This window comes from Nomascus leucogenys, chromosome 2, assembly GCF_006542625.1.
Source record: "Nomascus leucogenys isolate Asia chromosome 2, Asia_NLE_v1, whole genome shotgun sequence".
Classification (NCBI taxonomy): domain Eukaryota; kingdom Metazoa; phylum Chordata; class Mammalia; order Primates; family Hylobatidae; genus Nomascus; species Nomascus leucogenys.
In genome coordinates, this window is record NC_044382.1 from 151,810,074 (window position 1) to 151,834,076 (window position 24,003).

Below are 24,003 nucleotides of genomic sequence, written 5' to 3' on the forward strand. Positions count from 1 at the left end.
TCAAAACACAGCTCATCCCTTACCATCCAAGGGGTGCTCCCTTAGTTGGATTTTCTGTGACAGCACAGGGGACAGGTGGCACACCATGAGGTCTGCCGAGGGTGGGAGCAGTGTCACTGTGCTAGCAATAGTTGGCTTCTCCCCTGCCAGTGGAAACCCCACTTCTGCCCGGCCCTTGAGCTTCTTCCCACTGTCTCCCCATCCTTCCACCTACTTGTGGTGATCTGAGTACTCTTGCTCAAGAAGTAATACGACAATCAGAATACAAACCAGTAAGGCAACACGAATAAACTAAGAAAAAGGTAAGAAGTGTCTCTCAAAAATGAAAGCACACCACACAAGACACAGTACCCAGTCATCGTTTTCCCATCCAGCAATTCGTTTAGTTTCATACTTTGAAAACTTACTTTCAGATTATTCTCAACACAGTAGCACCTAAATCTGTTTTCAGTTGGGCTTAAAAATTGACATGCAATCTCTTAAGTTTTTTGTTCAGCTACTTCACACTGAATACGTCAAATCTGCTCTGGAGTCGATTATGACACCTGTGTGTCAGGATGTACGTGAAAGCCCTCGGCTCGGTCCATGGACCATCTTCCTACATTACCTGGAAGGGAGCTGCCATCTGTCCCTCTGCAGAGGGATACCTTCCAAATAAATTATCTGGTTTCTCGCTGAAACAAGTTATTTTTGTTTCATGTAGTCACAGCCAGACTGACATGATAAAATATCATGTTCCTAATCCGTTGTCTCAGATAAGTGACCAAGACGGGATTTTCCACATTTTAGTCTACGTTCTAATCTTAAAGGAATAAAGCACTGAATTGGGACTAACATTCTGATAGGTTGCACCCTTAAGAGTATTCAGAGAGCATCAAAAGGAGCCCACACTTTCAGCAGCGAAGGATTCTAACACAGGGAATCTGCAGCTTGTAGCAGAATGGTATTTTCCACAAGTAGCTCATAATACTGCCAAATCTCAACAATTACGCCGAATTTCAAACCAGATACTACCCCTTTCCCTGAGCCATGTGTTTCACACAAGTGTAGAAAATTCCAGGGATCCACCACAAGATGGAGATGGTCAGCACAAACCAATTCTGTTCCTTTTTAAAGTGTATATTAGCCACTTAGCAATCTATATTCTTTCAAGTAACCAAGCTGTGGACTTTCTTACTACTTGCAGTAGCCTGTCCCCAACTTTTTGATCCAGTCCTTAACCTAAAAAACTCCTTCACTCTGCCTTGACCTGAGGAAGATCATGCTAATTGGTGTTATTTTGTATGTACCCTGTGCTTAATTCTAGAACAGTAAACCCATACACAGGTGGGAGGGAGGAACACCGGTGCCTCGGTCACTCTGGGGGCAGTTTAGATGCTGTGAAATTAAACCTGTTCTAAGTGTACTTGTTTGAATTAATTGTATTGTAATATTATTTGTTGAATGTAGTAATTAGGTATTTATGAATATATGGCTGTAATTTCTGACAACATCCAAAAAATAAAATCTTCCTAAATCATGTTAAGAGGAAAATCTTTTTCATGATATAATAAAACAAGACTAAACAAAGAAAAGCTCAATAACTATACATCTCTGCAGATAAAACGTAGGCAGATGCAGCTGCCTCGACTGGCTCAGGCTCTAAGAGGAGGGCATTAGGACCCCTTGCCCTCCACAATAACAAGTGGTTTCATTCTAAAAGATCCCCAGATGAAAGCGGGAGGATTCCAAGGAAGGGTGAGATGAAAGAACAAGTCCTATGAGCTGAACCAACTCTCAACAGCACCTTAAATTATGGAGACATCTTTTGGTCCCAGTCTTCCAGGTCTGACCCTTCAGTGTCCAAATAACCACCAATACCTGCCTGGTGGGGACACACGGGCAGCAACATGGAGTGATAGTGCGCAGCACGCTACACACTGGAGGGCAGACGCTGGGTGATACTCTTTAGGCTCAGCCTGTCACACATGTACATTCTCAGAGCTCCCCAGACAGCACCCCACTGCTTTTGGCCCACTGGTGTCCAGCCAAAAATAGGCTGGACAGGCATGGCGGCTCATGCTTGCAATCCCAGTGCTTTGGGAGGCTGTGGTGGAAGGACTGTGTGAACCCAACAGTTCGAGGCTGCAGTGAGCTATAATCCACGCCACTCTACTGCAGCCTGGGTGACAGAACGAGACCCTGTCTAAAAACAAAGTTAAAAATTAATTTTTTTTGTTTCAGATGGAGTCTTGCTCTCGTTGCCCAGGCAGGAGTACATGGCACAATCTTGGCTCACTACAACCTCCGCGTCTCGGGTTCAAGCGACTCTCCTGCCTCAGCCTCCCGAGTAGCTGTGACTATAGGCGCGTGCCAACACACCCAGCAAGTTTTTTTTTTTGTTTTTTTTTGTTTGTTTGTTTTTTTAATAGAGACGGGGTTTCACCATGTTAGCCAGGATAGTCTCAATCTCCTGACGTTGTGATCCACCTGCCTTGGCCTCCCAAATTGCTGGGATTACAGACATGAGCCAACGTGCCCAGCCAAAAATTAAAGCTTTTTTTAAAGCTGGTTACAGAACCTTCTATCCATTGCATGATGCTAGACGATCATTTCACCTCTCAAGGTAATGTAATTTCTGTAAAGGACCTAACAATTCCAAAATGCTACGAATGAAGTAGTTTTCTCTTAGGAAAAAAACAATTTCCCCTGAGCCCACTGTTATCTACAACAAAGAATCTTTCCCTAATTCCATCAAGAGCAGCATTAAAAGTCTGACTTTTCTTCTAGCATTGTCTTAAGTGTCACTCATGCTCAATACAATGCATTCGTTTTTTTTTCCTGACTCTCTTGATAAGCAACTCATTAAACCTGAGCTAGAAGTAGCCAAGAGAAGGAGACACCACAGGTGTTGGTCTGCAGTTTCCAGTTGACTGCTGTGTGCCTCAGTTTCATTTACTGAGTCATCGCAGCCACAGGCGCAGTCCTTTTACTTGGTAGTTAGGCAGGACAAAAGCCTAAAGAGTCAGAGTTGAGTTGGGTCCATTTTTATCGTGGATCAGGGCTTAGAGGATCAGCACTGGTCAGCATTGCTAGCTGCACCGTCTGCCATCCTTCTCTGTGAGCCACCTCTGTGGGAGAGTCTAAATTCAGCCCAAGAAATCAGGATCAAGAAGGGGGAAAAAAACTGGACCACATGGCCACTCCTGCTATATCTACACCTACCAGTCACTGAACACTTGCCCAGGTGTGACAGTTTCCATGCAGGAGACCCAACTGGCTCTGCTACGGAGAATAACTTATTTGCCTAAAGCTTTTTTATTTCTCAAAAGGCTGGGAGGGGGGAAGGCTGGTTTCTAGAAACAGATGTGGAATTGAAGAATGTCCTAGGGAGCTAAGTTTTAAGGACTAATCACAAACTTGTTGTTTCTCCAACAATGTCCTGAATCCATTCCTTGCACCATCACCATTTTTCATGCATCAGAAGTGTTTCTAGAGCTCCAGAACCACGAGTACCTCATCACGTCCTGAGCACTCACATCCCCCAGCAAGCCGCCTGCACCAGGCCTTTCTCTAGAAGTCCTGAGACTGAGTACTCTCCAAAGGCTGGAGGTTCGTGCGGAGTTTGTACATGTGGTTGAGCGCTTCTGTAAGGAAAGTCCCGCTGGTGTTGATCTCCATCAAGGTCAAGTTATCCAGCTAAAACAAGAAAACAGACCGAGTTGGCCAAGGAGTTTTTGATTTTGAGAAAAAGGTAAACTCTACCAAATAAAAATAAGAAACCAATGAACTTCTTAAAAAGCACAGCGAGTAACGCCTGCCTGTAACAGCCTCAGCAGACAGGACGCCATGTGAAATTATGCGGCATCAAGGCCACCAGCACCCAGGCAAGGCGGCACCTACCTTGGCATGTGCCTCCTGCTGTCGCACAAAGCTGTCAGCAGACACTCGGAGTTTGGCTATACGAGTGTCCCACATATCCTTGACCAGGGTCCGGATTTCATCTGCCTTCGGGATGTTGTCGGAAGCACTAAAGGGGCAAGGGGTGAAGTCAGTCAGGGAACACTCAATAAGCTGAGGCAATGCTGGATGGAGTGGCTCTTTTCAGGCAAAATACTCTGGCTATTCCAGACTCAGAAAGTCTGTTTTGCTTTGTTTTTAACTTTAGGATGTAAAGATTTGTAGCAGTTAAGCTTGGTGCGGCAGTGATCCACATGGAGCTTCTTTTGCTCACATTAACGATCCCATGGCAGGCTGCTGAACAGGACTGCTGTTTACCTAAGAAAATTAGTAGAGAATCAGCTCTAAGTCAGAACCCTCTGTCTCAGGATAACAGCGTTCCGTGCTGCATAACCTCCATCTACAAGGCATCAGTTTCCAGGGCTGGCTCAAAGGTCGAGTTCTATTGCTCCTTAGTTACAGAGTGTTGAGCAGATCTCCCTATTCCCCAGCAGGGCTCAGAGCCTAGAGAAGGACAACGCCAGCTCCATGCCAGCTACTGGGCTCAGCACTTTACCTGGCATTTCTATCCTCACAAAAGCCCTGAAGGGAAGGGACTCTCCTGCTCTTCAGAGAAGACAAAAAGAGAAGACAAAAACAAGTTTCAAAAATCACAGAAGAAACTGCAAATTAGTATACAGTGAGCACACCTACACATAGCAAAATTCTGGCTAGAAGCTCAAAGTCAGCAAGGGATGCAGGAAGGCTTTCACAAAGTCGAGGCTCCCTTTGTGAAGTATTTTAAACTAACCTTTGAAGAAAAACTACAAGATAAAAGCAGAAGCAAATACTGTTCATCACTAGGCATTACAGGTTATGCTAGACATTCTCTCCATATGCTACACTTAACTCCTGATTAGTAAGTGGCAAACCACTGGTACAAAATTTATGTAGTGAGTTTTATTTATAAACCCAAACATTTAGATCTTATGCTCTGAACAGCAGGTTAAAGAACAAAGGACCCCAACTCCTCGTCAACTGAACTGCAGAACAAACGTATAATTCATTCGGTTAAGAGACTTAATTTTAAAACAAGGTTTTTGATAAAAACTACATACATAATATATTGAACTTCAAAAACAAAAAATGAATAGGCCCCCTCACCTAGCTAACGCCAAATTCTTACCTAGCCTGTTTATAGATCCTCTCCCTTCCAGCTACCATCCCCACCACCACTGCAGTCTCTCTCAGGTCCCTCTGAGGCCACATGCCCCTCCCAGGGGCTGGCCACTGCAGCAGAACCTATGCCTCCACTGCCCTGCTCCCCCCAAGTACTACACACGCTCACATACCTCTGCCTGCCTGGCTACCCCAGGTCCTTCACACTCTGCCTGAGCACATCAGCTGCTCCTGCCTCACTGCCCTCTCCCTACCATCCACCTCCTACAAGTCTGCACTCGCAGCAAACCTCTCTGGCACCACCTGGTCTTACTGTGCTCTGATAGACTGTCAAGAGCATTGGTCACACTGAAGATTCACTATGGGCTCCCAGGCCCACATCTCTCCCGCACCACACCAGGAACCAGGCCTATGGGACAAACGCCACTGCTGCTTCCCAGCTTTTTATGAAATTCGTGGGCTGACTGCAGCCTCATCTCAGCCTAAGCACAAGCCCATGTTGTGTCCCCAAGTTTTCCTTTAAATTCAGCAGTGCCATTCGGTGGGCCCCCAGCCTTTCCTGCTGCTCTGTACCATGCAGTAGTACTACTGTCCCAAGTTTTTCTTCTAGTTCTGCTCTTCAACCCAGTTAAAGGATGCCCGGGGAGCTTCAGAAGCTTCAAATTGTACACATGACATTCTAAGTATCTCCCAAGCAAAATTATCCACCCTTGTCTGCCTTACTAGTTTCACTTTCACTCAACAAACATGAGCCCCAGGCATCTCACTGGGGACATATGCATACGAGACCCAGCCCCTGCCCATTTAGAATGGGTACATGTGATGGCACAGCCAGACAAACAAGAAAATTACAACTGGCAAATGCCATAGCAACGTGTAGAGCTGCCAAGAGTACACGTGTGCTGAACCCAGAAGAGACACGTTATGCTAACCAGCAGAGGTGAGCAGGGGCAGGGAAAGGACAGACTTACAGGGCAGAGAACAGTATATGCAAAGTCAGAACGCTTGAAGAAGTAACAAGGGCCAGTGTGAGCCTGAGCCCTCCAGAAGCAGAGGAAAGAGCTGTATAGAGGGTGAAAGAGGGAGGAGGAGCACGCACCAGGCTGTACACTGTTTGAACACCATGCTCAGGTAGACTAGAGGGAAGACTGAGGATTTTAAGCAAGGAGTCACAGGGCAGTTCTGTCTTTCAAAGGCCACTCTGGCTGAGATGTGAACAATGAATGGAAAGCTGATAGGAGCCAGTATGGATGAAGGCAAACGAGCTACAGGGTTACTACAGCATGATTTTACCAGGAAGTGGGCTTTCCTGTGATCCAAGGGCAGAGGCAAATGTAAGCCCTCTGGCCTTTCCTGTGAAAGACACAAAAAAAACTCAAATCCACCTACTCCAAGGAGAAACAGGAGTAAAGCTGTTCTAAATAAAACACATACGTGGCAAAGAATGGCTACTGCCGATTCTGTGAGATGCTGGTGGCTCACACCGGGGTCCAATGTCAAGTGATGTGAGGCAGAACAAAAAGAGGCAAGGGCTTTAGCGGGAGGTGGAGAAAAGGAAAAATGAGAGCAGAGAAAGGGAAAGAACAGAGAGAAAGACACACAGAGACAAACAGAGTGCACCTGGCAGGTGTGTGGGTACACAGATGACCTCGTGGTCACTGACCTGAGAAACAGGGTGGCCAGTGCTGCCACTTACTGAGGCAATAAGCAGGGAAGCGGAGAGGAAGGACGAGGGTTAGGGGAAGGGCATGGCGAGTCCAGTCTTGGGTGTGGCCTCTAAGAGGTGAGATCTACTTACTGATTTAACAAGAGCTTGGTAAGTTCCATGTAGTAAGGGCTGGGCATTGGGGTAAAAGTTTCTTCCTTTCGTTCATGATCCCTCATCTTCTCCAACTTTTCTGAAATTTAGAAGTTAATACATTTTACCATCATTATAACCAAGATACTTATTAAACCTTCCAAATTTATCAAGTGTCTATATTATCTGGCAAATACATTATCAAGTAGCAAACACATGAAAAAACATTTTGGGATAACATTTGTATCATTAACTAGATGATTTGAGGCCTCCTCCTTGAAACTTTCCCTCCAAAAGAAAGGTAAATTTTTGTCGCTGCTTTGGCCTGCAGAACATATTCCTAAAAAGAACGTTAGAGTTCAAAAGTTTGATATTGGTTGTGTTTTGTTTTTGTTTTTTTCTTTTTTAGGTAAACAGCAAAGTACTTTACCTTTACCGCTTTTTTTTTTTTTTTTTGAGAGGGTCTCTCTCTCCTGCCCAGGCTGGAGTGCAGTGGCACCATCACAGCTCACTGCAGCTTCAACCTCCTGGGCTCAAGCAGTGCTCCCGCCTCAGCCTCCCAAGGAGTAGCTGAGATCACAGGCACACGCCACCATTTATTTTTTGTAGAGACAAGGTCTCGCTATGTTGCCCAGGCTGATCTCAAACTCCTGTGCTCAAGTGATCGTCCTGCCTCAGGTTCTCGAAGTGCTGGGGTTATAGGAGTGAGTCACCATACCTGGTCAGTATTTTACCTTTGATGCAATAAGTGAACAAAGTAGTCAGTGACTTAAATTTATTTATACTAAGCCTTATTCAGAAGGGAGCAAGAACAACTTACAAAACTAGAGCCACCCTAGCCTGGGCGTGATACAATATCCTAGGGGGGCTAAGCCACCCCAGCCTGGGCGTGATACAATATCCTAGGGGGGCTAAGCCACCCCAGCCTGGGCGTGATACAATATCCTAGGGGGGTTAAGCCACCCTAGCTGGGAGGAGGCATGGTATCCTAGAGGGGTGAAAGCCCAGCGTCTAGAATCAAACAGCTGTGTCCAATTCCACCAGCATCAGCACTGTTCTCACACATGCTCCAGCTCCCTCAGCCCTCCCCCTCTGCAGAGAAACCTGTCCTGGGTGCGGACTGTGGAATGTAGCTAAGGGACAAGCACGGAGCACAGCTACACTGCAGGGTCCCATTGTAAAGGGCCAACTACCCATCCCCAGGGCCCTTGGTGCCGTCCTGCGATCCTGGCCCAATTCCTTGGTCTACTCACCCTCTCTTCACTGCCACCAGCACTGCCTCAACCCACCACCCACCTCTCACCTGACACCCAGCTGAGTGTGACCCACACGCCATCCCATCCCCCAGACTCCCTGCGTAACTCCTACCCACTCGAGGACCAGCCTTCCAGGTGTCCTGGACCCTCCTCTCACCTGCACAGGAAGGCACTCCAGTAGCTCTCATGCTCTTGAATGATCACTGTCCCCTCCCTGCTTGATCCTCCCAAACACACTAATAGATACAGCCTTAAAAAGAAGGCCCTCCCTAGACACCCCTCTAAGCTTCCTTCTGAACTCACTAGGCTCCTCTTTTTGTCTCTTGGCAATTCCTCCTGACCTCTCGACACTGGGACACAGAGCTCAGCTCCCAACCCCTTTCTCCACTACCTAAACTCATATCCACACCACCTCGTCCAAATGCCACCCCCACATGCTCAGAAAGACCTCCAAATTTACACCCCCATCAGCCCCTGAGCCCTAACTCCTGACTCAATAACCTCATTGCTGCTGTAACTTCCCCCTGGATATCCAGAAAGCACAACAGTTCAAACCCCAACTCCTGATACCCACTGCAGCCCACAGCCTGCTCCTGCAGCCTCCCACCTCAGGAGACAGCAACTCCCTCTCCTTCTGGGCCTCCAGCCAAGAGCCTGGCTGTCAGCTTTCACTCTTCTCACACCCCATGGCCAGTCCTTCAGCCAATCCTGCTGCTGCTTCCTTCAAAACACACCTAGACGCCCACATCTCCCACCTCCATCAGCTAGAGGCCACTCTCAGTGCTTGCCTGGATTCATTCCCTGCTCCTATCACACCGACCTTCTCTACACAGCAGAGTGATCCTTTCATTAACATCTGAATCAGCTTATGAAACACCTCCGGTCCAACTTTCTAGCAAATGAAAAAGATACAATCAAAATTTTTGGCCAGGACATGGAACAACGGGAACTCATATTTCTTGTAGGAGAAAGGCTCAGCTGCTTTGAAGGACCAGGTGGCCGTTTATTACAAAGTTAAGCAATATCCCTAAGATCCAGCAAGTCCATCATTCTAGGTATTTATTTATCCAAGGGAAAAAAACATATCCATGAAAAGACTTGGACAAGAATATTCACACAAAGCCTTATTAAGAATAGCCAAAAATGATCCAGGTACAGTGGCTCACACCTGTAATCCCAGCACTTTGGGAGACCGAGGTGGGAGCCCAGGAGTTCAAAACCAGTCTGAGCAACAAAGTGAGGCCCTGTCTCTATAAAAATTAGCTGAATGTGATGGTATACACCTGTATTCCCAGCTACTCAAGAAGCAGAAGTGGGAAGATCGCTTGAGCCCAGGAGGTGGAGGCTGCAGTGAGCCATGATCACGCCACTGCACTCCAGCCTGGACATCAGAGCAAGACTCTGTCTCAAAAGCCAAAAATGAGCTGGGCACATTGGTGCACACCTGTAGTCCCAGCTACTAGGGAGGCTGAGATGGGAGGATCGCTTGAGCCCAGGAGTTGGAGGCTGCAATGCACTATGATCACACCTATGAATAACCACTGCAATCCAGCCTGGGCAACAGAGAAATCCCTGTCTCTAAATTTTTTTTAAAAGCCAAAAGTGGGAATCCCAAATATCTACCAACAGAAGAATCGGTGAACAAGTATGTAGTATGGAGAGTACCCAGCAATGGAAGAACATAACGAGGTGGTGTGGATATGAGGTTAGGTAGTGGAGAAAGGGCTTGGGAGCTGAGCTCTGTGTCCCAGTATCAAGAACGTAAACAGGTGAATCTCAAAAACAGCGTTGGATAAGAGAAGTCAGAAACAAAAAATGACATACTACATTATTCCATTTACATCAAGTCCCCGAACAGGCATAACTTTTTTTTCTTTTTTTTCCCCTGAGACGGAGTCTCACTGTGTCTCCCAGGCTGGAGCGCAGTGGCGTGATCTCGGCTCACTGCAACTTCCGCCTCCCAGGTTCAAGCAATTCTCCCTGCCTCAGCCTCCCAAGTAGCTGGGATTACAAGCGCCTGCCACCACGATCAGCTAATTTTTTTTATTTTTTAGTAGAGACCGAGTTTCACCTTGTTGGCCAGGCTGGTCTTGAACTCCTGACCTCAGGTGATCCACCCATCTCAGCCTCCCAAAGTGCTGGGATTACAAGCATGAGCCACCACGCCCAGCCCAGAAAAGGCAGAACTTATCTGTGGTGCAGAAATCAGGAGGCAGCAGGCTGTTGGGTAGGGTCTATAGACTGGTTAAAGTGCCTCACTGTTCCCACAGTACAGATCCAGCCCAGGTAAAAAGCACAAGGGGAACTCTACACGCCGTCTGACTCTAGCCTGCGATAAAACAGGCCCTTGCCGTTTATCACTTCGGGTCTACATGGGACAAAATTGCCAGAGACTGATTTTAAACAAGCGACCTGGAGAGGATGCTGCACTAACGGAGCCAGGCCTGCTGGGTCTCTCCACTACAAAAACCTTCCGGCCAGGGGAACAACCCACATCTGTAATCCCAGAACTCTGACAGGATCACTGGAGCCCAGGAGTTTGAGACCAGCGTGGGCAACATAGCAAGACCCCCATCTCCACTAAAAAAAAAAAAAAAAATCAAAAAATTAGTCGGGCATGGTGGTGCACACCTGTACTCCCAGCTACTCAGGAAGCTGAAGCAGGAGGATGACTTGAGGCTGGGAAGTCAAGGCTGTAGTGAGCTATGATTGGACCACTACAGCCCAGCCTGGGTGACAGAGCAAGACCCTTTCTCAAAAAAAAAAAAAAAAAAAAAAAAAAGGCCTCTCAAAGCAGAGGAACTGGGGTTTCCCATTATGTTTCAGGACTACCCGAGTCACTTGCCACTTTAGGACAGGGAGCAAGGGGAAGACACCAAGCAGTCTGTCTTAAACGGACCTCAGAGTGGCTGGCTCAATGAGTTCTTGCTTCTGGGAGGTAGGTACCCCCAATAGTTTCCAGTAAGGAGGGGGCAGTCAAAATCACTCACAGCTGAGACCCCATCTCCACAAAAAGAAAAAAAATATCACTCAGGGTCTTTTCAAATTCTACATGTATGACCATACCCCTCTCCCACACACACACACACACACACACAAAAAAACTAAGATTTCTTTTTCTTTAATGAGCTACTCATATCTCCAGGAGAGGAAAAAGATTGCAAAGTCTCAGAATAAAGGCTGTCTGCATCTCTGGTGCGTTGTTTCGGTTTTTTCTAGCAGCTTTATTGAAGCATAATTAATATATCATACAATTCAGCCATTTAAAGCATACAAGTTTTGAGGCGGGCGGATCACGAGGTCAGGAGATTGAGACCATCCTGGCTAACACGATGAAACCCTGTCTCTACTAAAAATACAAAAAGAAAATTAGCTGGGTGTGGTGGGGGGCGCGTGTAGTCCCAGCTACTTGGGAGGCTGAGGCAGGAAAATCACGTGAACCCAGGAGGCGGAGCTTGCAGTGAGCCGAGATCGCGCCACTGCACTCCAGCCTGGACGACAGAGCGAGACTCCATCTCAAAAAAAAAAAGTATACAAGCTTTAGTAGCACTTGTGGGCTATTAAAACAAAGCATACAAGTCAATGGTGTTTAGTTTATTCAGACTTGGGCAACCATTACCTCAATCAATCCCAATATCCATCATGTCAAAAAGAAACTCTACAATCCCTCCATCACCCAAAGCAAGACCCCCCGTACTTAAGCAACTACTAGTCTACATTGTCTCTATTGATTTGCTTATTCTGGACAGTTGATAGAAATGGAATGATACAGTGTGAGGTCTTTTGTGCCTGGTTTCTTTCATTCAGCAAGATGTTTAAGGCCGGGCATGGTGACTCAAGCCTGTAATCCCAGCACTTTGGGAGGTCGAGGCGGGCTGATCACGAGGTCAGGAGATCGAGACCACCCTGGCTAACACGGTGAAACCCCGTCTCTACTAAAAATACAAAAAATTAGCCGGACGTGTTGGCTGTAGTCCCAGCTACTTGGGAGGCTGAGGCAGGAGAATGGCGTAAACCCGGGAGGCGGAGCTTGCAGTGAGCCGTGATCGCGCCACTGCACTCCAGCCTGGGGGACAGAGCAAGACTCCGTCTCAGAAAAATAAAATAAAATAATAATAAAAAAAAGAGATGTTTAAGATGTTTCAGGTTCATCCACGCAGTAGCATTTATCAGAACTGCACTCCTTTTTATAGCTGAATAATATTCAACCGTATTGTGATACATTATTTTCATGCATTCTCTATAACTGCTTCTCAACATGCTAATCTATACTTATTTTTTAAATTTTAAAACTAATGCTTATTTAAGGTTATATATTTATTTTACTTGCTTATTTTTTTTTTTGAGACGGAGTCTTGCTCTGTCTCCCAGGCTGGAGTGCAGTGGCATAATCTCGGCTCACTGCAAGCTCCGCCTCCCGGGTTCACACCATTCTCCTGCCTCAGCCTCCGGAGTAGCTGGGACTACAGGCGCCTGCCACCATGCCCAGCTAATATTTTATATTTTTAGTAGAGAAGGGGTTTCACCGTGTTAGCCAGGATGGTCTTGATCTCCTGACCTCATGATCCACCCACCTCAACCTCCCAAAGTGCTGGGATTACAGGCGTGAGCTACCGCGCCCGGCCCATATATTCATTTTAAAGCAAATTGAAATATCTTACATTAAAATACGCTGGGCACAGTGGCTCACGCCTGTAATCCCAGCAGATCGGCCACATTGATTGACCCCAGGGATTTGAGACCAGCCTGGGCAACATGGCAAGACCCCATCTCCACAAAAACGCAAAAATTAGCAGGGTGTCGTGGCAAACGCCAGTGGTCCCAGCTACTTGGGAAGCTGAGGCGGGAGGATCACTTGAACCCAGGAAGTGAAGGCTGCAGTGAGCCGAGATTGCACCATTGCTCTCCAGCCTGGGTGATGGGAATCAGACCCGTCTCAAAAAATAAACTACTATTTTCACACACACCAAAACGTAACATGACATTAGTAACAGGGGTTAGCAGACTCTGCTGAGAGGTGAATCTGGAAGTATTCCTTTCAGCTGATGAGTGGATAATGGAACAGAGGGAGCACGAAGCTAGTCAAGAAGGAGGCCCCATGCCTCCACCCCGTGGGACAGGGCGTCACCCCAAGCCCAGCCCGACCCACGCGTCAACCAGTCTCCACCACATCCTTACCTACGTCCATCCACTCCGGAGGGAGCAGGCGACATTTCTGTCTTTGTTTCAGGTTAATCGCCAGCCACAGGGGCACTTCCACTGGTAAACCAGGGTTAAAAGGCCCCAGGTCCCCCTGCGAAAAGTAAAACAATTCCCCCGTAAGATTAAAAAAGAACAAAAAAAGCATTACTGTGCGTCACTGCTATCAAATAAGAGGCAAGGCATTGCCGAGGCTGAAGCCCAAATGCAAATAATAAAAACCTGTTACCAGACTCAGAACAAAGCACCTCCTAAGCGGCTCCGAGACACCTGCGAGCGTGGGGCGCAGTCCTTCCGGCCTTTCCGCGGACGGGATGCAAGTCCCCGCTGAGTTGGTGGGGGGCGCTCCCTCTCCCGCCTGCACCCTCCAACTCCAGAACAGGTTTCACACACCCAATGGTGGGGTCCTGGGGTGCGGGGCGGTGGGTCTGGGCAGGTACAGAGCCTGCCCTCCTTCTCCAGGACTCCCAGCGCCGAGGCGCCTCCCTTATACTTAAAACGCAAAGCCGGGCGGGCGCTGTGACTCACAATCCAGCTACTCCGGAGGCTGAGGCAGGACAATCACCTGAACCCGGGAGGCGGAGGCTGCAGTGAGCCGAGATCGCGCCACTGCACTCCAGCCTGGGCGACAGAGCGAAACTCCATCTCAAAAATAAAGACAAAAACAAACAGAGGCAAAGCCGACTCTTGCCCATAATCCCAGGACTTTGGGAGGCAGAGGTGGGAGAATCGCCTGGGGGAGCCCAGGAGTTCGAGGCCAGCCCCATCTCTACCAGATAAATAAGCCGGGTGCAGTGGCTCCCGCCTATCATCGCAACACTTTGGGAGGCCCAGGCGGGTGGCTCATGAGGTCAGGAGTTCGAGACCAGCCCGGCCAACATGGTGAAATCCCGTCTCTACCAAAAATACAAAAATGAGCTCGGCGTGCTGGCATGCACCTGTAACCCCGGCTACTCGGGAGCCTGAGGTAGGAGAATCGCTTGAATCCGAGAGGCGGAGGCTGCAGTGAGTCGAGATGGCACCACTGCACTCCAGCCTGGGCGACAGAGTGAGACTCTGTCTCAAAAACCAAAAAAACAAACCAAAAAAACCCTGTAAACCCGGGCGTTCGGGGCACTGGCAAAGAGGGCAGCCTCGCTTTCCTCATCCGAGAAGCGGGAACGGCGGTGAGCGAGTCAAGCACCGAGTAGTGGCCTTCGAAAATGCGGGAGCAGGGCGAGCCCGCGACCCCGGCTCTGAAGGCCACGCGGGAGCCCCGGACGCGCCCAGCCCCGCCTCCCCTCCCCACGGTGGGCCCGGGCCTCACCCCGATGAGGTAGATCTTGTCCAGACTGAAGTTGGGGATAATGGTAACCAGCTCCTTCTCGGCAAGAAACTCGACCTCGGCCGCGTCCATGGCGGCGCGAGCGGCAGACCAGAGCCTCACGGCCTCCTCCGGCCCCTCAGCGTCCCGGAGGAGACGCCGCGGCCGCCGTTTTCCCGCCACGGCGGGAGCCCGCCCCGGCCGGAAGACGGCCTACGCCAGCCTATAGGAACGCGGTAGATAGCCTATAGGCGCTGTCTGCGGGCGGCGGGGGCGGACACCGCCGTCGCAAAGAGCCCGCGGATTGGCAAGGCCGAGGGAGGCTGAGCGCCGGCCCCGCCCCGGCCCGCGAACAGGCCCCGCCCCCACCCCGGCCCCTCCCCGCCCGTGGGCGTGCACCTGGCGCTGTCAGGATCTCCCGCGGCGGGCGCCAGCTTTGGTGTCCCTTCACCTGCCCCGGGCGCCCGCCGGAAACAGCCCTAGTCAAGAGCCAGGGGTGGGGTTCCGAACCGCTTCTACGCTGGCGTTCCGCATGGGGCCAAGACTAAACGCATTTATTTTGTTTTAATTTTTAAGCAACTTTTCGTGGATTTGGGAGCTCGCTATGTTGCCCAGGCTGGTCTTGAACTTCTGGCCTCCAGCGATCCTCCCACCTCGACCTCCCAAAGTGCTGGGATTACAGGTATGAGCCATCGTGCCAAGCCAAGAGTACACGTATTTATTGCCCCAAACTCAGCACCGGGCCGGGACTAGGCATCACCCGGGGTGACAGATAGAGGGATGAGGGAAGACCTTGTTTCCATTAATTTCACAATCTTTTGCCCTCTCTTCACCCATTGTTTAAAACATCTATAAATATGCAGTTTCCTCCATCCCACCCCACAGCTTCCAATTCGGACACTTCAGAGCAGAGGCTTAGAATTTGCACTTCGGCAGGAGCCCCAGATGACACAGAAGCGGCAGGTTTGCAACACCTGAGCAAATACTCACCTGCTCGCTGGACCGGCTGCCCCTGCACAGTGGGCGCAGGTGAAGCCAGAGCGGTGGCTGGAGCTCACCTGTGTCAGAATCCCCTAGCAGGTGCCCACTGTCTGTGCGCACGCTCCTGGGAGTTGGGATTCAGGAGTCGTGGAAAGGACAGAAAGCTGAATTTCATCCAGGGCCACGTGATTTTCATGCGGTGGTCATGGCCGGAAAAGCTTCCTGAGGGTGAAGCGCTATTCTAGGACTGCAGTCGAATTTGAAACCCTGATAATTAGGCCGCGAGAAAAATCACAGGAGACATGAGGATTCCAGGGTTTGGAATTCCAGCAGGAAAACAGCCCCTGTCCCCCCAGCTAACCGGGTGCTCTCCTCTCCGACCTCCCTGAAGCCCCATGTAGGGTCACTGGGAAGGTGAAATAAAGCCGTGAAGCTCACAGGGCTGCTCACAAAGCTGTGTCTGTTGTGTATTTGCCTTAGAAGTTGTCCTTTACAGGCTGGGCGCGGTGGCTCACGCTTGTAATCCCAGCACTTCGGGAGGCTGAGGAGGGCGGATCACGAGGTCAGGAGATCAAGACCACGGTGAAACCCCGTCTCTACTAAAAATACAAAAAATTAGCCGGGCGTGGTGGCGGGCGCCTGTAGTCCCAGCTACTCGGAGAGGCTGAGGCAGGAGAATGGCGTGAACCCGGGAGACGGAGCTTGCAGTGAGCCGAGATTGCGCCACTGCACTCCAGCCTGGGTGACAGAACGAGGCTCCGTCACAAAAAAAAAGTTCTCCTTTACAGATCTGGAGTTTTCGCTGAGTTACCTTCATGTGTGAAGACACATACTCTTGGCCAGGCACGCCTGTAATCCCAGCACTTTGGGAGGCTGAGGCAGAAGGATCACTTGAGGCCAGGAGTTTGAGATCAGCCTAGGCAACATGCCAAGACCCCATCTCTATTAAAAAAAAATAAAAACAAAAGAGAAAAGACTAATATGCTCAAAGAGAAGAAATAAAAGGTCACTCTGGATGCTATGTGACCAAGGGCAAGTGACAACTCTGAACCCCTGTCTCTTCATCTTCAAAATGAAGTAGGAAGAGAAGGAGCCTGCAGTGTTCAGGGAGGAGGGGGAGCTGTGGGCCACCTGGCCCCTCCCACAATAGAAGCTCCCACAGGCGGCTGCAGACTTGTGTGCCAGCCTGTCTGGGTTTTCATTGATGACGCAATGTTTTCTTCACTGGCAAATATTTGTGTTCCAAAGCTGACGAGGGTTCACTTCCTGACTTGTCCGGCCTATAAAAGAGCAAAGCAAAAGATGAGAAAGCCGAGGTTCAGAGAGGCTGCTAAGGGATGGGTAGGAGGGCTACCAGAGCCTGGCTGTCCACATCACGGAGCCTCGGTGTCCTTATCTGTAAAATGGGGGCAGGGCTGCTGCTAGCCTCACTGGGCTTTGGAAAGAACAGGATGGGAAAGTGTGCAGCTTTACAGATTGCGGAAGGCTGGTGTCCTGATGCCTCAAGCCTGAGTGTGTAAGAATCACTTGGTGGGCTTGTCTTTCCCTTCATGGCAGCATGATTCATAATAGTCAAAATGTGGCAACAGCCCAGTGGCCACCAACTAACGTCTGGATAAACAAAACGGTGCCTATTCATACGATGGAGTAGTATTCAGCTACAAATCATAATGAAGTCCTGGTACACACTACAATGTGGATGAACCTCAAAAACGTGATGCCAGCGGCGGCTCACACCAGTAATCCCAGCACTTTGGGAGGCTGAGGTGGGAGGATCACTTGAGCCCAGGAGTTCGAAACCAGCCTAGGCAACATAGTGAGATACCATTTCTACATTAAAAAAAAAAGGTGGGGGAGTGGCACAGTGGCTCACGCTTGTAATCCCAGCACTTCGGAGGACCAAGGCGGGAGGATCACGAGGTCAGGAGTTCAAGACCAGCCTGGCCAATATGGTGAAACCCTGCCTCTACTAAAAATGCGAAAGCTAGCCAGGTGTGGTGGCACACACCTGTAGTCCTAGCTACTAGGGAGGCTGCGGCAGAAGAATCACCTGAACCTGGGAGGTAGAGGTTTCAGTGAGCCGAGATTGTGCCATTAAACTCCAGCCTGGGTGACAGAGCAAGACTCTGTCTCAAAAAAAAAAAAAAAAAAAATTAACCCAGCACAGTGACACAGACACACACCTGTAGTCCCAACTACTAAAGAGGCTGAGGTGAAAGGATTACTTCAGCCTGGGAGGTGGAGGCTGCAGTGAACCGTGATTGCACCACTGTACTCCAGCTTGGGTGACAGAACGAGACTCGTTCTCAAACAAAAAAAAGTTATGGTAAGTGAAATAAGCCAGACACAAAAGGCCACATATTATATGATTCCATTTCTATGAAATGTCCAAAATAGTTAGATCCATAGAAACAGAAAGTGAATTAGTGGTTGCCAGGAGCTGGAGGAGGGGGAATGAGGAGTTAGGGGTACAAGGTTTCTTTCTGGAGTGATGGAAATATTCTGGAATTAGATAGCAGTGATGGTTGCACAAATCTGTAAATATACTAGAAACCACTGAATTGTACACTTTAAAAGGGGGAATTTTATAGTATGTGAATTATGCCTCAATAAAGCCATTTTGTTTGTTTGTTTGTTAATTTTTGAGATAGGGTCTGTCACCCAGACTAGAGTGCAGTGGTACAATCTCAGCTCACTGCAGCCTCTGCCTCCTAGGCCCCAATGATCCTCCCACCACGTCCTCCCAAGTAGCTGGAACTACAGGTGTGCCACCACACCCAGCTAACTTTTGTATTTTTTGTTTTTGGTAGAGACAGGTTTTTGCCATGTTGCCCAGGCTGGTCTCAAACAACCCTTAGACTCCAGCAATCCACCCACCTTGGCCTCCCAAAGTGCTGAGATTAGAGGCATGAACCACCACACCCAGCCTATAAAGCTGTTTTGAAAAATGCCCCTCTCTAAGCCCTAGGCTCAGACTTTCCGATTGACAAGTCTGGGGTAGGCCCAGGTACACAGGACACTCAAGAAGATCCCAAGAGGTTTTTATGATTGAGAATACCGGTGAAGTGATTTGCCCCAATCTGGTTCAGCTCTGAGCCAGTCCCAGCACCCAGGTGAATGCCAGTGCCCCCACGTGGCCTCAGGGTGGGAGAACCAGAGTCAACAGACAGAAGGAAACCAAAGGGAAGGGGAAGACGGCAGTGGTGGAGGTGGGGGTGCTGGACCTTCCAGCATCATTTTCTGTTTTGTAAAACGCCTCCCCTAGAAAGCTGGAAGGATTCACATGGAGATGAATTAAGGCTGGAGATGTCAGTATGAACTCGTAGCTTAATGCAGGTGCCAGGGGATGCATATGGAAGTATTTTGTTCTGCATTTCATGTTCTATTTTATTTTTAATTGACAATCATTACATATATTTACTGGGTACAGTGATGTTTTGACACAGGTACACATTGTGGAATGGTCAAATCAGGTGAATTAACATATCCATCAACTTAAATACTTATTTCTATGTTTCTATGGTAAGAATATTTAAAATACACTCTTTTGGCTATTTTGAAGTAGACAGTACATGATTATTAACTGTAGTAGCCATGCTATGCAATACATCTCCTGTTTTTTTTCTTTTTTTTTTTTTTCTTTTTTGAGACGGGGTCTCACTGTTGCCCAGGCTAGAGGGCTGGAGCGCAGTGGCATGATCACGGCCCACTGTAGTCTCGAGCTCCCAGGCTCAAGTGATCCTCCTGCTTCAGCCTCCTGAGTAGCTGGGATTACAATCATACACCACCATCCCTGGCTAATTTTTTTTTTTTTTTTTTTTTTTTTTTTTTTTTTTTTTTTTTTAGTAGAGATGAGGTCTCACTATGTTGCCTAGGCTGGTCTCAAATTCCTGGGCTCAAGTGATCCTCCCACCTGGGCCTCCCAAAGTGCTGGGACTACAGTCATGAGCCATCCTACCTGGCCAGATCTCCTGTCTAACCGAGATTTTGTACCCTTTGGCCCCCATCTCCCCATTCCCCACTTTCCCTTCCTCCCCTGGTATTCTATTCTACACTCTATTTCTAGGAGTTCAACTTTTTTAGATTCCACATATAAATGAGATCATGCAGTATTATTTTTCTTTCTGTGCCTGGCTTATTTCAGTTTGCCTACTGTCCTCTAGGTTCACCCATGTTATCACAAATGACAGAATTTCCTCCTTTTTTAAGCCTGAACAGTATTCCATGGTGTATATATACCTACCTTTTTTTCTTTTTTTTTTTTTTTTTTGAGACAGACTTTTGCTCTTGTTGCCCAGGCTGGAGTGCAATGGCATGATCTCGGTTCACTGCAACCTCCAGTTCCCAGGTTTAAGCGATTCTCCTGCCTCAGCCTCCCAAGTAGCTGGGATTACAGGCATGTGCCACCACGCCCGGCTAGTTTTTTTGTGTGTGTTTTTAGTAGAGATGGGTTTCACCATGTTGGCCAGGGTAGTCTCAAACTCCTGACCTCAGGTGATCTACCTGTCTCGGCCTCCCAAAGTGCTGGGATTGCAGGTGTGAGCCACCATGCCCAGCCTGTACCCCATTTTTAATCCATTCATCTGTTGATGGTCATTTAGGTTGATTCCATATCTTGACTATTGTGAATAGTGCTGCAATAAACATGGGAGTGGCTGGGCATGGTGGCTCACGCCTGTAATCCCAGCACTTTGGAAGGCTGAGGCGGGTGGATCACTTGAGGTCAGGAATTGCAGACCAGCCTGGCCAACATAGTGAAACCCCGTCTCTACTAAAAATACAAAATTAGCTGGGCATGATGGCCGGCGCCTGTAATCCCACTTACTTACGAGGCTGAGGCGGGAAAATCACTTGAACCTGGGAGGCGGTGGTTGCAGAGAGCCAAGATCACACCACTGCACTCAGGCCTGGGAGACAGAGCAAGACTCCATCTCAAAAAAATAAATAAATATAATATAATATAAATAAACTATTTTATTTATTGCGGGTGGTTTTTTTTTGTTGTTATTGTTTCTTTTTTGGTTTTGCTTTTTGAGATGGAGTCTCGCTCTGTTGCCCAGACTGGGGTGCAGTGGCGTGATTCCAGGTCATTGCAGCCTCAGTCTCCTGGGCTCAAGTGATTCTCCTCCCTTGGCCTCCTGAGTAGCTGGGACTACAGGCACGCATCGCGACACCAGGCTAATTTTTGTATTTTGTGTAGAGATGGGGGGTCTCATTATGTTGTCCAGGCTGGTCTTGAACTCCTGACTTCAAGCGATCCTCCCACCTTGGGCTCTCAAAGTGCTGGGATTACAGGCGGGAGCCACCACACCCAGCCTTAAAACAATAACACCGTGAAGCTGTGAACCTATTTCGGGATAATCGGCACTAGAGTATCTTTTGGTGACATTAGAATGTAGACAGGCCAAATGGTCCTCCAAAAATGAGACTTGGTCGTGCTATTTTAAAGCAGCCATCTTTCAGCAACGATGGGATGTGTCACCCAGCATGTGGGAAACGGCACTTGCAAGGTGGCCCCTGAGACTGAGTGCCTGCAAGGGGACCGGGTCCTCTGTGAGCCACTCAAGCATGTGTCTGACTTTTGGGCTGGCAGCACTTGGGGAGAGGCCTGCCCCCCGATGTACCTGCACAGGTCATTCTGGGGCTGAGCACCTGTGGGCCACCTGCACAGAGTGTGTTAATTCAACCCTAAATTCACCCTCTTATAGTGAGGAGACCAGCGGCCCGGGAAAATGAGGAGTTACAGTGAAGACACGAGGAGATGGGGGAGAGGCTCCTCAAACTCCCAGCCCCACGTGCAGTAGAACCACCGGCCCCACGACCCGGCCTCCTCCTTGACCAAAGAAATCGGCACCTCCAGGGGCAGGGCCGGGGCAACAGAATTTTCCAGACTCCTCAGACAAGGTTAGGAGCCACCGCTGTGGCATAAAGTGAGCCCAGCCTGTCTCCTGGGGTCTCCTGGGGGAGCTTAGGGGAAAGCAGCAGCTAGCAGCTGGTGGTGTCATCACTGAGCGGAGTAGGGGGCTAGAAAAACAGTGACACAGCCAAAAAGACACACAGAATGGAAATCACCTCTTCGGGGGTAACTCTTCCTGCTCTGCCTTCACTGAAACAAGTCAGAGATATGGCACGGAGCAGGGCCCTGAGAATAGGAAAGGATGACTTCCCAAGCGGGGCGTCCCGCTGTGTTCCAGGCGCTGTAGGCACCTCTGCGGCTCCTGCAGAGAGACTTGGGCATGCAGCGCACTTCGGTCTGCGAGGGGGGCAACCACGTGACTTCCTGCGATTCCACCTCGTGCCCATGGCCCAGTGTTTCTGGCCAGCAGCAGTGGGTCTGATGGACTGGGCCCTCTACCACTTCACCTGTGGCTTATTTTGAACATCACCTTTTCCTGGAGGTGTTGCAACGCTTAAAGGGACTGACGCAGGTAAAGTCCTTAGTGGTGTCTGGCACAGCGTTCCTCAATAGACAGTAGCGTGTCCTCTAGGCAGTAGCAGGGCTTGTCTCTCAATAGTCCTGCCAGGCGTTCCTCTCCCGTTGAGTGCAGCATCCCACCAGGGCAGGGGCCAGCGGTGAAGCGAGAAAGATGGGTGGGGGCCAGCCTGAAGGGGCCTGCCCTTGCGAGCTACTTTGAAGAACTTGGACTCGATCCTGAAGGCAGTGGGAAGCCCTTTAAGGCAAGCCATCTCATTATAGGAAACACTGGGGTGACTTGATAGAGCTGCATTTTATTTATTTTATTAGTATTTTTGAGACAGGTTTCACTCTGCCACCCAGGCTGGAATGTAGTGGTGCAATCACAGCTCACTGCAGCCTTGACCTCTTGGGCTCAAGTGATCCTCCTGCCTCAGCCTTCTGTGTAGATGAGACCACAGGCATGCACCACCATATCCAGCTAATTTTTTGATTTTTTTGTAGAGACAAGGTCTCATTTTGTTCCCCAGGCTGGTCTCAAACTCCTGGGCTCAAGGAATCCTTCCACCTCAGCCTCCCAAAGTGCTGGGATTATAGGTGTGAGCCACCACACCCAGCCTATTTTATTTTAGAGACCAGGTCTTGCTCTGTTCCCCAGGCTGGAATGCAGTGGCATGATAATAGCTCACCACAACCTCGAACCCCTGGGCTCAGCCCATCCTCCTGCCTCAGCCTCCTAAAACAACGGGATTACAGGTGCACACCACCATGACCAGCCTAGATATACACTTTAGAAGAGAATTTGGGGTGCATGAAGTCGAGGGTAGGATGCAGTATAGCAGCAGGAGACTCGCTTGGAGGCAGGTGAGCCGAGCAGCCAAGACACCAAGAGTGGGGTCTGTCTGAAACTAGAGCCCATGGACCATCTACACTCTGCCCAGAAGAGCCAGGCACAGGGAAGCTTCCAGATCCAACCCAGGTGGCCACAGGTACTTCCCCATCTACCTGTAGCTCTGCGCAGCCTGGCAGCGCGTCCCACGCCTCCTCGGGGGACTGGCATGTTCCTCCCTGCAGCGCGCCGGCTCCTGGGTTTGGCCGGGGAGCCATCATGACAGCCCCGCCGCGCACATTACGGCTGGGCCAGGCGTTCTCAAATGGCTCCGACATGGTGTGAATACACTCTTGTGTCTTTTTGCCATCTGCTGCTGTCATTAAAAAATTACATTTCCATCTGTTTTCACACTTTTCTCCCTCCCAACGTCCCTTCCTAGAGGAATACAACATGAATCCCAAGTTTCAAGACCAGAACGTTCCCTCGCCTCTTGGAACCTGGGAACTTTCCCCTGACACACCAGGGTTAGGGTTAACGGGCTTTGCTGGCAGCCAGTGCTGTTAATTTCCATCTATTTCCTCTTCATTTGCCATTTGCTATGGCCCCATGTTCCCCCAACACACACTTTGGGGGAGCCATTCACGAAGCTTTTTTATTGTTGGTTTTAATCAGTATGCTTGGCTTTGGCATTAAAAATAAATGAAAAATAAACTGCAGACATTAGGAACCACTCCCCCCAGGACGTATTTAAAGAAGAACAGACAAAAAATAAGATAGGGGAGTGATGTTTTGGGTTCAACATAAAGCCTCACCCTGGATTTGCTCCAAAGAGGTACCCACCCCCACCTACAGAGCAACCCCAGCCTTTGATGAAGCGTCCAGTTCACTGAGAGCCCAACACCGCAGCAACCCTGTGGCAACGTGGATCAGCCTTCCTCTTCTCCAGCACAGCTGTGCAAACATCGGCGCTGGGGCTAGCGTTTCCGGTTCCTAGCGCGTATTCATTCACGCCATCTTCTGCACATTCTGGTTACTGTCTCCATTTGAAGATTAAGGAAACTGAGTCTCAGAGAGGCCAAGTGACTTGTTCGAGGCCATCGGCTGATAGGTGGAGTGCGGGAA

At 49.2% G+C, this 24,003-nt stretch overlaps 1 protein-coding gene across 1 annotated transcript; it reads right to left on the reverse strand.

Moving 5' to 3' along the window:
- Positions 1-1,518: 1,518 nt before the first annotated feature.
- GINS2 (GINS complex subunit 2) lies at positions 1,519-14,938 on the reverse strand. The gene is made up of 5 exons (XM_030819659.1): positions 14,657-14,938; positions 13,330-13,444; positions 6,896-6,995; positions 3,883-4,009; positions 1,519-3,678 (listed from the first exon to the last, which is right to left on the reverse strand). The coding sequence occupies exons 1-5, from the start codon at positions 14,744-14,746 to the stop codon at positions 3,553-3,555; spliced, it is 558 nt and encodes a 185-aa protein (XP_030675519.1). The 5' UTR covers positions 14,747-14,938; the 3' UTR covers positions 1,519-3,552.
- Between the last annotated feature and the right edge of the window lie 9,065 nt (positions 14,939-24,003).

Bases quoted from the DNA above. Each gene is read 5' to 3' on its own strand.
- GINS2 (XM_030819659.1), bottom strand. From the start codon at position 14,746: ATGGACGCGGCCGAGGTCGAGTTTCTTGCCGAGAAGGAGCTGGTTACC. The intron at 6,996-13,329 runs GTAAGGATGTGG...TCTAAATTTCAG, and splicing joins TCCGGAGTGGATGGACGTAG to AAAAGTTGGAGAAGATGAGG. The intron at 4,010-6,895 runs GTAAGTAGATCT...TTGCCCCTTTAG, and splicing joins ACCAAGCTCTTGTTAAATCA to TGCTTCCGACAACATCCCGA.